This window comes from Prionailurus bengalensis, chromosome A2 (genome assembly GCF_016509475.1).
Source record: "Prionailurus bengalensis isolate Pbe53 chromosome A2, Fcat_Pben_1.1_paternal_pri, whole genome shotgun sequence".
NCBI lineage: Eukaryota > Metazoa > Chordata > Mammalia > Carnivora > Felidae > Prionailurus > Prionailurus bengalensis.
In genome coordinates, this window is record NC_057348.1 from 3077406 (window position 1) to 3092125 (window position 14720).

General features: G+C 58.8%; 1 protein-coding gene and 1 long non-coding RNA gene across 4 annotated transcripts in view; one reads left to right on the forward strand and one right to left on the reverse strand.

The window, feature by feature from the left end:
* The window catches only part of LOC122486709, a 27806-nt gene extending 16601 nt beyond the window's left edge, over positions 1 to 11205 (forward strand). Inside the window, exon 3 of the long non-coding RNA XR_006298207.1 lies at positions 11159 to 11205. This is a non-coding gene — a long non-coding RNA (uncharacterized LOC122486709). The remainder of the gene's footprint in view (positions 1 to 11158) is intronic.
* Positions 1 to 12818, reverse strand: part of MAP2K2 (mitogen-activated protein kinase kinase 2) — a 21966-nt gene extending 9148 nt beyond the window's left edge. For 2 of the 3 annotated variants that reach the window (XM_043586185.1, XM_043586186.1), the window contains exons 1-3: positions 12422 to 12795; positions 8308 to 8518; positions 3189 to 3335 (exon numbers count right to left, since the gene is read on the reverse strand). In XM_043586185.1, the coding sequence (XP_043442120.1) occupies positions 3189 to 3335; positions 8308 to 8518; positions 12422 to 12513 (450 nt within the window). In that variant the 5' untranslated portion in view covers positions 12514 to 12795. Of the gene's footprint in view, positions 1 to 3188; positions 3336 to 8307; positions 8519 to 12421 lie in introns of all 3 variants that reach the window. The other variant, XM_043586184.1, reaches the window with a different exon arrangement.
* Between the last annotated feature and the right edge of the window lie 1902 nt (positions 12819 to 14720).

Here is a 14720-nt window from a genome sequence, read left to right on the forward strand (position 1 = left end):
CCTTAAACCCGCAGGCTGGGGGACAGCAAACCTGGAGACCAAACCTAGGTGGGGCTCTGAGGAATGCCCACTGGGTCCCCTGGGACGCTAGATGGACCCACTAAGTTCCACGCGCGGGGGGCCAGCATCTGAGCTCAACGCTGGGCAGCCTCGGGCCGGTACGGTCTCCACCACGCGGCTCTGGGCCGCCTACAGCCACGCGGCTTCCTCGAAGCCAGAGGAAGGGGTGCGGGGAGGAGAGCCTGAAATCCCAGGGGCGCCGGAGCCTCGTATCTCCAGCACTTCTACCCGAGTCGTGCCCGGTGAGAAAGGCCAGGGGTGGGAAGTTCTAGAAAACCCGATACACGATGAAGCCTCTACAACCTGCACATGACTCTCGAGTGCCTAGACGGCCACCCCCGGGACCAGGCGTCCTGGCTCAGCCCGCTCTGTGTGCAGGGCGGGGGCGTTCCTTCCAGCCCTCCCGTCTTCTCCTGTATCAACCAATCTTAGAAGAATCAAAAAACAAATTCTTTTAAAACCATAACCCTGCTTCCTGACGCAGCCCCTTTCATTCTTAATTCTCACGGACCTACCACAGGCTTATAAACGAGGATGTCCGGGGGGAACATCCCCAGAGGCCACGGGAGGCCAGGCACTGCCCAGTCCTGCCGGCCACACGTGTCCCACACATGTCCCCAGACGTGGCCCGGTGTCCCCTGGGGCAAGAGCAGTCCCGGATGAGACCCCCCCTGGTCTGCACTAAGTGTAAATCGTTCAAATCACGTTGACAGGAAGTGGCAGAGATACAGCACAACTGGGTGTCTCTGACCCCAAATCTCACGCGTGTGCAGCATCCCACACTTTCATTATGCACAGGTGTCCTAAATGCTCTGGGAACTGTACCCTGATCAAGCAGGTGCTATGGGAGTACTTTCCTTATAAAACCCTCAACTGTAGGCACGTCACCCCCTAATCTCCTGGAGAGTCCACTGGCCTCCCCTGAAGCGTGACTTCTATTGTTCCAGATCTTTCTGTGTATCTGCATAGGCATCCCCATGCGCGGGGAAACATGGAGTTTAACAAATGTACCTGAACGGCTCCGGTTCTGCGTGCTTTCTCCTCAGGGAGCCTCGTGCTCGGGGCACACACGCCCTGTCGCCCAGTCACCTCTGTCCCCGGCCCGGGTGGGGATCATCACCCTTTCCTCTCCCTGCCGGGCGGAGGTGTGACTTCAGATCTGACTAGACCCCAGGAAACACCAAGAGGTGCCTGTGAACAGTCGGCAGGCTGCCCCCCAAAGTACCCGCTGTCTGCGGGGTCCGTGCCCGGAGTGGCCCCAGCGACAGCCTCAGGCCACCAGGAGACCACCGGCCCGCTGCTTCTAGGCCCCACACGCCCCATGGGCCGGCCAGGGGAGACCATCCCTGCGTGCAGGGGCCGGAGTCCTCCCGGCTGGACACAGGAGCCAATTCGCACGCAAACCTGCGCAGATAGTCCCGCCCCCGGCCCTCGGCTCCAGGTGCTGGCGGAAGGCTGGCTCTCCTGCCCCCCAGCTCTACGGGGGGAAGGCGAGAGCCTCGTCCCCAGCCATGCCGCTAAGAGGCGAGCGGTGGCGTGGACGCCCGACCCCAGGCTGTCGCCCGATATGGCACACGAGTGAATGACGGAGAGACAGAAAGCCCTGGGGAATGCGGCTCTGGAGGGGATCGTGTGACATGAAAACACCACGAAGGGCAGTGGGCTGGGGGCCACCCCCCGGCCCCCCGCCCCGGGTACTGTGCTGTCGTCTTGTTCTCTCCAGGCCTTCCTTGCCCAGACCGCCCCCTCCTCTGGGCTCACCCGAAACTTGAAAACCGGTGGCCTCCTGGCTTCGTGCACGGTAACCCCCGCGGCAGGCGGGGAGCGCGGGCCTCACCTGACCGCGTCTTCTCACGGGTGCTACACGCTCGCTCTAGCTCCCTCCCGCCCTCGTGATAAAAGCAAACCGAAAGAACCCAACCAGGAATGTGTAGAGGACGAGCGAGCAAGCGGCCGGGATCCCTGCCCCTCCCCCTCATCACTGCAGCCCATTCTCCGTGTGGCCGGGGCGCAGATGCCTCAGCAGGAAACCGAGAACAGAAGCGGGGCCAGGGGGCCGAGGCGGGACGCGGGGCCTCCTCTGCAAGGGAAGGTGGCTCCGGGGCAGCAGGGAGGGGAGGCGGAGGCTTGCCTCGACCACCTTTCTTGCCCTTGGCTCTCTCTGGCAGCGACCGGCGGGCGGGGCGCGGCCTGACCCGGGGCCTGGGGCCTGCAGCACCCCGTCTGGGGCACGGTTACACCACGAGCGCTCACGAAGCGTCCCTCACGGGCGCTTGCTGAAACTCACTTCCTGCCCGCGTTACAACACCGTCGGAGGGGACGGCGCACGCCTGCGAGGCGTAACCGAAGCCGCCGTGCCTAAGGCCACAGCATCCTGGTTTTGCAAGGGCCCCACAGGGCCAGGGCCCGGGGAGCCGGGCGGCAGACAGCCCCACACCTGACGAATTCGGCTCGGAACAGGGTGGGCAGCATTTCCTCCCAGGGCCCTCAGCTCTGACCACTTCTGCTTTTGTTACACCCGATCCCACCCAGTTCTGACGTTCAAGACCACAGTTTCTTAATAAGGGGGCTCGTCAGAATCAGCCATGGTGGTTTGAAACGAGAGAGGTGCCCGTGTTCCACCCCGAAGCTTCTGACTCCGCAGGCCTGAACTGGGGGGGGCAGAGCGGGGTTTCGCCTTTAACGGAGCTCTCTCTTCAGAGGGCACCTAGGAAACATCAATCGAGATTGCTGGACGCCTTGGGTCCGGCAACTTCAGCTTCGGGACTTTATCCCGCGTCTCGTGTAAGGGAATTTCATTCGCTGTGGCTTGGGACGGGTCGGGGTCAGCCCGTGCCCACCATCAAGGAGTGTTTAATAAGCCACCTTACAGGCACGCGCCGTTGCCGGAACACGGCCGGTGGGGAAAACAAGGCGGGCCGTGTGCCAGCAGGGAACGGCTCCTGCCACGCACCCGGGGAGAGGCGAGGCCGGAACGGGGGCAGAGAACCACGGGACCTGCGCGCACATGCCGACCCGGCCTGGGGCATCTCGGGAAGGACCCTGGAAACAACGGCGCTTTGCGTCTGAGGACACGGGCCCGAGGGTGGCGGGCAGGGACCCCCAGCCGCCCGCCAGGGCGCACTCACCATGTGCTCCATGCAGATGCTGATCTCGCCATCGCTGTAGAAAGCCCCGTAGAAGCCCACGATGTACGGGGAGTTACACTCGTGTAGCACCTGCAGCTCGCGGATGATCTGGTTCCGGATGGCCGGCTTGATCTCCAGGTGGATCAGCTGCGAGGGAGAGGGAAGGGGGCTCGAGACCGGGCCTCGGAGGGGCACCCGCCACGAGGGGGCTTTGGAGCCCTGCCCCCGACGTGCTCGCCACAGCATTCGAAACAGCGACGCACTTCTAGGCGCCTAGAGAACCAAAAACACACGTCCACGCAAACTCGCACACTGCGTTCACGCGGGACTCACGATCGCCAGAACGTGAAAGCCACCCAAGCGTCCACTGCACACGCGTTTCACTCAGGTGCATCCACCGCGCACGCGCACGTCCCTCGGCCGCCAGCAGGAGCGAGGCGCCCACCCCCGCCGCCCCGCGGACGGACCCCGAACACACGACGCTCAGGGAGGGAACCTGACACGAGAGGCCACAAAGGGTGTGAGTCCGCGTGTGTGAAACGTCCGGAACAGGCTTATCCACGGACGGGAAGGGGGCTCGTGGGGGCCGGGGAGGTGACTGCTGACAGGGATGGGGTTTCTTTCTGGGGAGAGGGAATGTTCTAGAATAGATGGTGCTGGCAGATGCACAGGTCTGTGGATGTACACCACTGAATTACATATACTTCAAAGGGGTAAGTGGGGGCGGGGGGGGGGGCCTGGGTGGCTCAGTCGGTTAAGCGGCCGACCTCGGCTCAGGTCATGATCTCACAGTTCGGGAGTTTGAGCCCCGCGTCGGGCTCTGTGCTGACAGCTCAGAGCCTGGAGGCAGCCTGCTTCAGACTCTGTGTCTCCCTCTCTCTCTCTCAAAAATAAACATTTAAAAAAATAAAAAAAGGGTAAGTGGAGGAAGGGAGGTGGGGCCAACCCCCCCCCCCCACACACACACACGCAAAAGGGTAAAGGGTGTGGCACGTAAGGTACATCTCAGAAAGGCTGTTTTAAAGCAAACTGCAACGGAGCAAACATTTTCACTTGGCTACAGGGGAGCTCTGGTAAGAGGAATCTTGAGGAATCTTCCCCCCCAGTCACCCAAAGCACCAGCCCAGGACCCAGCCCAGGGTGGCCCGGGACCTCCGCCCTTCTCCGCCAGGGATCTGCCTCTGGAGTCCCGCATCCCCACACGGAGGGAGCTCCGGGCCACCACCCGAGGGTCCTAGCTCCCCTTCACCTGAGTTTAAGTCAGCAGAGGGGACGGTCACCTCGAGATTCAAAAGGTGAGAAACCAAAGGAGCATCTGGAGAGACGTAGGACGCAGGTGACAGAGCGCCAAGAGCCATGCCCACGGGGAAAGAGCTGAGGCCGTGGTTCCCTGTCCTGGCCACTGAGGATCTCAGCTGCCCTGACCACTGCGACAGGACAAGAGAAATGGGAGAGGCGGAAAAAGATCGAGGGTGTCTGAGCCTTTCAGACGTCTGCATGGGGTCCCTGTGACGGGCAGAGGGAGTGGTAAAGACCCGCTCGGAGGGAGCAGGGGAGACAACTGGCTTGGGGGAGGCTCCCCAGGCCTGGAAGGCCAGGTGAGAGTTGGCCGGATATGGAGGGGGATGGGTGCTCCGCGGGGGGACAGAGAGCGGACCGAGGGGACCAGGAAGGTGTGATTGTGGAGTTCGGGGTGGCACATGGCGTCAGCTCGTGACGATGACCCTGGCGGCCGTGACTGGTGGGTCGCAGTGGCACGGTGCCCGGTGCCCCTCACCTTCCCCAGCAAAGTCGGGGAACTGTCGCTGCCACCTGCGGGGGCAAGCTCTGGCCGCACGCCTGGGCACCGCCCCGCCCCTGCGGCCACCCGTCCGAGGACTCGGGGACACTCTCTCCTTTGCAGGACCACCTGCCCGGCGGGGACACTAGCGACACGCTGGCTCCGAAAAGGAGCGCGGCGGTCTACCCAGGAGGCAGCGGTCTCCTCTCAAAAGCCCAGAAAGAGGGCCTGGTTGAGGCCGAGGGATGAGCAATGTGGGCTGATGGCGGCCAGCGCTGCCCCACAGAACAGGCCGCACGTTCCGTCTTAAACCCTCCTGCGGCCACGTTGGAAAAGTACAAGGAAAGCAGAGGAGAGGAGTTTTTCGTGTATTCTCACTCAATGCAATGCACCAAAACATTACTGTTTCAACACGTGATCCGTGAGCTTTCCCCACCCCGAGCCCCTGAAACCCAGAACGCGCTTCCCTGCACGGACAGCACACCTCGGCCGGACCGACCGTGTCCCGACGGCTCCGTGGCCAAGGCTGACCGGGGCGGCTGCCGCGGACGGTGCGGCTCTCGACCGAGAACTTCAAAGGGGCCGCAGATGAACGACCGAGCTGCAGAGCTAGAACTCTGCGGGCTTCGCAGAAGAGGAAGAGTGGGCAGAAGGGGGCACAACTGGACGGAACCCCGGATGCCTGGGGTTGGAGCCTTTAACGTGAAGTAAGGCCACAGTAAGTCAAAGGCTTTCGGGAAGGGCGCTGCAGAGAGAACGCGGGGGCGAACGAGACTGTAGAGCGCGCCTTCCAGATCAGTTAGGAGCCAGCCTGCCAGCATCTCGTCTGGGGAAAAGCTGGAGCGGGGAGCGAGGGGCACGTCTCTGAGCACAGGCGTTCACAACTCCCCACATCAGCCCGGTGGGAGGAGGGCCGAGGGGCAGGTCTAGGTGCCGCGAGGTTAAATCCTGCTCTCGGCGGCACTCAGCTGGTGGGCGGGCAAGTCCGTGTTGGGGCCAGGCTCCCCGAACACCAACACCACGCGCTTTCCACGCCACTGCCCTGGGGTCACGCAGACGCCAAGGACTAGATAAGGCCGGAGCTCCGCATTCAAACCCAACACCAAACCATCTCGGGGTGTAAAGCGATTATCTCCGCCGCACGATGGGGAGCCAGGAGGTGCGAGCTAGAGATAGGGCGGAAATAAATTCTGGACGCCACAAGCTGATAGCGCCCATCAAGTCGGGGTTGACTGCAAAGGGCCAGTCTGAGAGGGGCCCACCCCAGCCAATTCACATGCTGCCCCAACCCAGCGTCAGGCTGCCCGTGTGTAAAGTGGGGCTGTCGCTCCTTTTAAACCAGAACATAACGCTGGCTCGGCCGTGGGCCGGGCACTTGAGAGATGGCAGCTGGTCCCACGATGTGGCCTTACAGAGGCCACAAACCTCCGTCGCGGAGGCAAGCGGGCGCCCAGGGGCCGCACAAACACAAGGCCCAAACTCACTCGTCCGCTACCAGTCCAGGGAGGCAAGTACGGAACCAACATGGCTCTTTGCAGACTCTCCTGGCCCGAATGACGCAGGTTTGGTTCCTAGGGCACGAGGGGTCGGAACACCGTGCTTCGGCCAAGAAAACACAATCAAGTGTGACTGTAAAAGTCCGGACCGGTTCACTCGGGGCTTATGTAACCGGCCTCCACTCCCCCCCCCCCCACCTCCGTCGATCAAATGGACCGGAGCCGCGCGGGTGACAAAGGATGCTGGCCCACGGAGAAGCCCACCCTGGCCCTCGAACTCCAGCCCGGCTGGCAGGGCTGCATTTGCAGATCTGAGAAGCTCTGTACTCAGAAAGCATGGCATTCAGACCCAGCACGCGGGGACTCGCGATCCACCCAGGGTAATGGCGGGCAACGACCGAGGCCGGTCTCCCAAAAACTGCTTTGCGTGTCAATTTCCCGCCTACGCCCCCAGCGGAATAAAAACAAACCGGCCTCTTGTGTGAAATGGGCTTCCGGATGGGATTCAAGAGCCTACGACCTCTGCTGACTGGCTAAGAGAGAGCTCCTGGGCCCGTGGAGTCGCAGCCCCGAACTGCGCTGGCTGCGAGGACGGCCTTCTTGTTCCAAGCGTCCACCAAGTGCCCGCGGGCACAGCTCCGCTCCGACACGGTGCTGGGCGGGCAGCCACACGGGGCCCACACGACTGAGAGGCCACAATCTACGGGGAACAAAACTGGAGGTCTGCTCCCCAGTAGGTTAGACCTGTTCTTCTCTTAACTTTTTACTCTGAAGGACTTCTGGAAGCGTGGGAAGCTGTTAAGACCGGCAGTGCCCGTGTGGACTTCACCCCACTTCCCTCACGGCGACGGCTCACCCGTCACGGGGGAGCACCCCTCACAAGGGAGCACCGTGGCCGTGCGGCAGAACTCATCCGGGCCCCAGGCTCAAGCTCCCGAATCGTACTCCGAAGGCTTGTCCGCAAAGGTGTGGACAAGCTCCCAGGCTCAGGCTTACCATGAGGCACGTCCCAGGAGACTGCTCAGCTGGCCCGGGAGCACTCTCTGGTGCCTCAAGCCAACTCTGACCAGCTGTCTGTTCTCAGTCCCCCCCCCCCCCACCGCCCCCTGAATCTCACATCTGCCTTTTTATCCCCTGTTCTTTGGGTGACGGCAGACCAGAGACTTCTGGGGCTGCTCTGGTTTTGAAAAGGCTGCCTGCGGGAAGGGGACAGAAATAGGTTTCAGGAGGGAGGGCGGTGCTCTGGGGGCAGGAGAAAGAGCGATGATGTTAAATCCCAGAGGCAAGGGAGCGCGGCGAACCCAGGGAAGGCAGGACCCGTGCGGACCCACCTGGGCGCGGGGCGTTCGGGTCTCTGAGAACATAGGTGGGAACCACCGGGGCACGGGCTTCCAGAGAGGGCTGACTTGCTATGCCTGTATGAGCTGAGCGATTTATCACACAGACTGTGTCCCCCGGTTATGCGTGTAGGAGTCACCAATCCCCAAATGGTCACACCCTCCTCTTTTCCACCCCTACATCTCTCAGGGAGGGTTCTCGCCCACCTAGCCAGGGGGCTGCACCGTGGCCTGGGAGCCCAGAAGAGGGAGCCGGTCTGTCCCAGTCCGGATGTTTCTGGGAATGTGACCTGAAGTCCTGGAAGGCAGCGGTCGGTAAAGGAAGGGCAGCCCGAGGCAGGCGGGCATTCCGCATCCCAAGCGGGCCGGCTCTCGCTAAGGGCCTGGGCGAGTGCCCGAGTGCCCAAGTGCCCTGGGCGGATCAGAAAGCAGAGGCCTGCCCCACCACACGCTGCTGCCCCGCGCAGGGGTGCAGGGCCCGCCCTCGCCAACCGCCTCTCACCTACCTTTCTCGCCATGATGAGGCCGGAGGGTCTGTGTTGGACCTTGGTGACCACCCCGCCGTTCCCGGCCCCCAGTTCCGAGATCCTTTCGAAGTCATCGTCCTTGAGCTCTCCGACCTTGGCCTTCTGGGTGAGGAAGGCTTCCAGACGTTTCTTCTGCTGCTCGTCGAGTTCAAGCTCTGCTAGCTTCTTCTGGAGGTCCACCAAGTTTGCTCTGCAAAGACCCCAAGGGCAAGGGCTAGCCAAGGACATGCACGCTACAGAGAGATGACCTGGGCCAGCCAGGCTCACCGTGTGGCCGCCGCATGCCAGGCCCCGTGTGCGTGGCTGGAAGGACACGGGAACAGATCAGACCCAAGTACTGTGCAGAGGACACGACCCCCTCCCTGAGGACGGGCTCTTGTTATGTTGCTCTGAACATGAAGCATTTATACACACAAACATTCCTGGAGCCACTTAGTAAAACAACCAACCACATACTCGGCACTTTATTGGGCGATTCAAGGAATTTTCCAAGGGATTTTGACAATAAGGTAATTTCACTAATGCCTTGACTTTAAACCACATCTTGGAGTAAAAAGCAGCTCCCTGTAAGAGGTGGGCAGACATTAGCTCAATGCACACAAGGACTAACACAGAGCTGTGCAAAAGAAACCGAACAGGGGGCACCCAGGGGGCTCAGTCGGTTAAGTGTCCGACTTCAGCTCAGGTCATGATCTCATGGTTCGTGAGTTCAAGCCTCGACTTGGGCTCTACCCTGACAGCCTGGAGTCTAGAACCTGCTTCAGATTCTGTGCACCCGCCTCCACCCCGTGCCCCTTCCCCACTTGTGCTCTCTCTCGCAAAAATAAACATTAAAAAAAAAAAAAAGAATAAAAGCCACACATGCAAGTTATTTTATTTTAGATGCGTGCAATTAAAAATATTTTAGCAACATTAAAAAATATACCTTAAAAATAGACCAGGTAATATTAATTTTAACATGTTTGACTTAACCCACCAAAAATACAATTTTCAGGGGCACCTGGGTGGCTCAGTTAAGCGTCCGACTTCGGCTCAGGTCATGAGCTCACAGCTCGTGAGTTCGAGCCCCGTGTCAGGCTCTGTGCTGACGGCTCAGAGCCTGGAGCCTGCTTCGGATCCTGTGTCTCCCTCTCTCAAATATAAACAAACATTTTTAAAAAATTAAAAAAGAAAGGAAGAAAGAAAGAGAGAGAGAAAGAAAGAAAGAAACTCCTGTTCCAGGGGCACCTGGGGGGCTCAGTCACTTAAGCATCCGACTTCACCTCAGGTCATGATTGCAACATTCCCGAGTTCGAGCCCCACATCAGGCTCTGTGTTGACAGCTCAGAGCCTGGAACCTGCTTCAAGTTCTGTGTCTCCCTCTCTCTCTGCCCCCTCCCCTGCTTGCTCACTCTCTCTCTCTCTCTCAAAAATAAACATTAAAAACATTTTTTTAAATAAAAAAATACAATTTTCAACATGAAATCAATACGAACCGATTAACGAATACTTATTTTCTTCTTTTTCATTTAAAGTGTTTGGCATCGGGGCGCCTGGGTGGCGCAGTCGGTTAAGCGTCCGACTTCAGCCAGGTCACGATCTCGCGGTCCGGGAGTTCGAGCCCCGCGTCGGGCTCTGGGCTGATGGCTCAGAGCCTGGAGCCTGTTTCCGGTTCTGTGTCTCCCTCTCTCTCTGCCCCTCCCCCGTTCATGCTCTGTCTCTCTCTGTCCCAAAAATAAATAAACGTTGAAAAAAAAAATTAAAAAAAAAAAAATAAAGTGTTTGGCATCTGGAACGCGTATGATACTAACTACTCCGTCTCCCCTGAATCTGGATAAGCCACGTTTCAAATACTGGCTGTGGTCAGGGGCTTACTGAACCAGACAGGGAGGTACCTGAGAAAAGTCTCTAAAGGAGAATGGGCCACCTCAGGGATCCCATGGCGATCAATTTTTTTTTTTTTTTTTTTTTTGCCAGAGAGCACAAGCTTGAGAGAGAGCAAGCAGGGGAGGGGCAGGAGGGAGAGAATCTTAAGCAGGCTCCGTGCTCAGCGTGGGGCCCAATGCATGTCTCCACGACCCTCAGATCATGACCTGAGCCGAAACCAAGAGTCAGACGCTCAAACGGGCGCCCCCACCAATTTCTGATGGCCTTTAAGCCAAGGTTGATCGCCCCCATAGACCTCATTGAGGGTTCAACAGGGAATGAAAGAGGGAGACTAGAAATTTCTCAGGAACCTTCCAATCCCTCAATTGACCGCAACGAGCCTGGAACTCAGAGGCCTGAGCAAAGGGGCACAGGGCAATGCCATCTGGGCCGGTACTGCAAAGAAGCTGCTAGAAGGCAGGGGGCTGCCTGCCCCTGGGTATCAGAGCTTTGCAAACCCTACCCTGTTTTGTTCTCCAGATCCTCCTGGGAGGCGGGGATCTTGTAGTCCTGGCCCACGCAGGAGGGAACAGGCTCAGAGAGGTTAAGTAACTTGCCTGAGGGTTACAGTGCACGGACGTGGCAGTGCCTGGAATCAAACCCGTGTCCTGCGCGATTGCAAAGCCCCTGCTCACGGCCCCGAGCCAGGACCCTGGGCCTGAGCAGGTGCTCCCTGAATGCCTGGTTAACAAGCACCTGGATGAGGAATGGTTGAGAAGGACCGATGGACAGAGAGGAGAGGAGACCAAGCAATGAGCGTACGCGACACGACTCCTTCCCGTAGAGTTAAAGAGGCAGCTTTCGAGGCCAGACTCTGCAAGGTCTCTGGCATCGCCCTGTGATACCTAAAATGCATTCTGGAGTCAGCTGATTAATCCATTTAAAATTTTTTTTTTTCAACGTTTTTTATTTATTTTGGGGACAGAGAGAGACAGAGCATGAACGGGGGAGGGGCAGAGAGAGAGGGAGACACAGAATCGGAAACAGGCTCCAGGCTCTGAGCCATCGGCCCAGAGCCCGACGCGGGGCTCGAACTCCCGGACCGCGAGATCGTGACCTGGCTGAAGTCGGACGCTTAACCGACTGCGCCACCCAGGCGCCCCTAATCCATTTTAAATTTAATAGCAACTCAGCTGTGGTTATTAAAAAACAAAAAACAAAACAAAAAAAAAAACACTGGAGTTCCAATGGCTGGCTTCCTCTACCGGGGGAATTCTGGAAAGGATGGAAATCAGAAACCATGGTAAGAGGCAGAGAAGGGAGTATGAAGAAGGCGCTCTCCTGCGAGAAGCAGCAGCAGTAGGTTTTTGAAAGTAAGGAACACATCCCCACGTCGAGCCGCAAACTCAGAGCCAGGAAAAGGTGTCAGCTTTTGCACACACAGCCACCAAGACTCCCTCCCCCGGGGCCCAGAGTGCCAAGTCCCCCGAGAGGTGCCCAACATGCAGTTCACCCATCACACCTGGTTCCCACTGGGTCACAACACAGGCACAGCAAACAGACCCCAGCTAGGGGCCTCTGGAACCACCCTGCCTCTCTTTAGCGTGGGGAACAGGAGTGGGGACTTGTTCTGTGGCCAAGGGGTCACCCTGGCTTGACCTCACGAGCACGTGCCCCTCACACAATACGACTCTGCTACCTTGAACCCCCACGGTCCCAGATGCTCCTTTCTGTCCCCCAAGTCCCCTCGTCTGCCTCAGCGTCTGCAAGGCTCCAGCCCCCAGAGGCGGTGGCTCCCCCACCCCCCCAGGATCCTGCAGCTGAACCTCACTACCCAGGGACCTTCTCCCCAGCTTCACTACTCAGGAACGCCTACCCCACGACCTCACTACTCAGACCCTACCTCCCCCCACCCTCCAACCTCATTACTCAGGGCCCCAACACCCCATCCTCTCCACTCAGGACCTTCTCCCGCTGACCTCACCACTCAGGACCCTGCGTCCCATCCTTTCCACTCAGGGACCTCCTGCCACGACCTCACTACTCAGAACCCCCCACCCCAACCTCTTCACTCAGGGACCCCCCTCCCAGCCCCCACTCACCACTCAGGGCCCAACACCCCATCCTCTCCACTCAGGGACCCTCTTCCCGCGACCTCAGCATTCAGGGACCCTCCCCCCCTCCCACCGATCTCACCACTCGGGGACCCCCTCCCCTTCCACAACCCGGCCAAGCCCGGCCCACTCACTCGGAGGCGCCCTCGCTGGTGGGGGACGGGCCCTCGGCGATGGCGGGGTTGATAGTGAGCGCCGGCAGCACCGGCTTCCTCCGGGCCAGCATCGGGGCTCCGCGGGCCGGCGGCGGCGGCACCTCTAACCGGGGCCCATAGGGGGCGGGCCGGGAGCGGGCGGCGCCGACGTGAGCCCGGGGCTGCGGCCGCGGCCTAGGCGGGCACCGGGGCGGCGAGGGCGGGCGTCGCTACGGACCGGGGCCAAGGGGCGCCGAGAGGCGCCGGGGCTGAGGCCGAGGAGCCGCCGCCGCCGCAAGGGAGGCCCGCCCGAGGCTGACGCTGCAGCCGGAGCCCGGGAGGCCGAGGGCAGGGAGGGGGAGCGACGAGATCGCGGACCGGCCTCTCGCGAGAACCAGCGCCGGGAGCCGCGCGGACCCGCCCCTTACCGCGGCGCCTGCGCACCAGCCGGAGGCCGCCTTCCGGGGGGGGAGGGGGGTAAAGGGGGCGGAGACCTATTGAGGCGGTGCCCTGAGCCTGCGCCCTCGCTCGCGTCAGATGGCGCGTTTGCGCATGCGCTTGGGGCTCTGGGCGGAGGCGCAGGGGAGACGGAGCCAGCAGTTTAGGGATGAGAGCGGGCAGGTGGGCCGGAGTGACGCCTTGTTCCTGTGAGCCTCGTGGGTGCTCGACTGGGGCTCCGTGAGCCAGTAAGATCCCCAAGAGTTGTGGGAGGCCACCCAGGGTCAACTTCGGTCTTTTTGCCACTTACGGACACTTTCACGCCATGCCCCCCCCCCCCCCCCCCGTGATATCAATTACCCAATTCTTCCATGAAAGGTCATTTCAAAACATTTTTAAAATTTTAAGTTGATTTATTTATGTATTTATTCAAGTAATGTCTACACCCACCGTGGGGCTTGAACTCACAAACTGCCAGATGGAGAGTCACGTGCTCCACTGGCTGAGCCACGTGCCCCTGAAAACAGTTTTTAAATTGTGGCGAATATATGTGACATAAACTTACCACTTACCATTCTAAGTGCGCAGCTCAGCCGCGTCAAGCACACTCGCATTGTCGTGCAACCCCCCCCCCCCTTCTGACTCCAGAACTTTCCAGCTCCCCAGACTCAGACTCTGTCCCCATGAAGCACTGACGCCCCGCCCCCCCCACCCCAACCCCACCCCCAGCTCCCACCTTCTACTCTGTCTCTGCGGACAGGACTCCTCTAGGGACTTCAAATATTTGGGATCATTTTGTTACAAAGAAACCAATAGGCCCAAAATGGAGTCACTCGTGTTACGCCCCATGTCAGTAAACCAAGACTTAATACCTAACCCAGTTACAGTGTTAGGCTCTCCCAAGAATGACCTTTAACGAGCCAATCTGGAATTGCTTGGTCATCACTAGTGAGATAGCCTGCCTGATAGACAACCCCCCCCCCCACCGGCCTTCCCCCAAAGGAAGGTGACCCTGCTTGAAACAACCCACTCTTTGCTAGAAACTTCCTTTTTCTGCTGCTTCTGCCTGTAAAAACCTTTCCTTTTGTACAGCTTTTCAGACTTCCTTTCTACCTGCTGAGACGGGGATGCTGGGCACTTCATGAATCATTAAATACAGCCAATTAGATCTTACGTTCGCTCAGTTGAATTTTGCTTTTTAATGATGGAGTATTTGTTCTTTTGTGTGTCTGACTGATTTCACCCAGCATAATGTCCCCAAGCTTCATCCGTGTTCTAGCAGATGTCAGAATTCCCTTCCTTTTTAAGGCTAAGTAATATTTCGTTGTATGGATAGGACACATTTCGTTCATCCATTCATCCATTGTTGGATATTTGTGTGTTTCTATCTTTTGGCTGTTATGAATAACAGTGCTATGAATACAGTGCAAAAATACCTGTTCAAGTCCCTGCTTTTAATTCTTTATTTATTTATTTATTTTTTAAATTTTTTTTTCAACATTTATTTATTTTTGGGACAGAGAGAGACAGAGCATGAATGGGGGAGGGGCAGAGAGAGAGGGAGACACATAATCGGAAACAGGCTCCAGGCTCTGAGCCATCGGCCCAGAGCCCGACGCGGGGCTCGAACTCACAGACCGCGAGATCATGACCTGAGCTGAAGCTGGAGGCTTATCCAACTGAGCCACCCAGGCGCCCCAAAAGACAGTCATTTAAATTGGAAAAAAAGGTTGACATCATAAAACACTCTCCACATTGCATTTCTTTATGTCACGTCCCTGTGTCCTGGCATACTTGTCATGGTGGGTGTGCCTTTGGGGACCACGTGCAAAGAAACAGAGAGGGAAGGGCTCAGGCGACA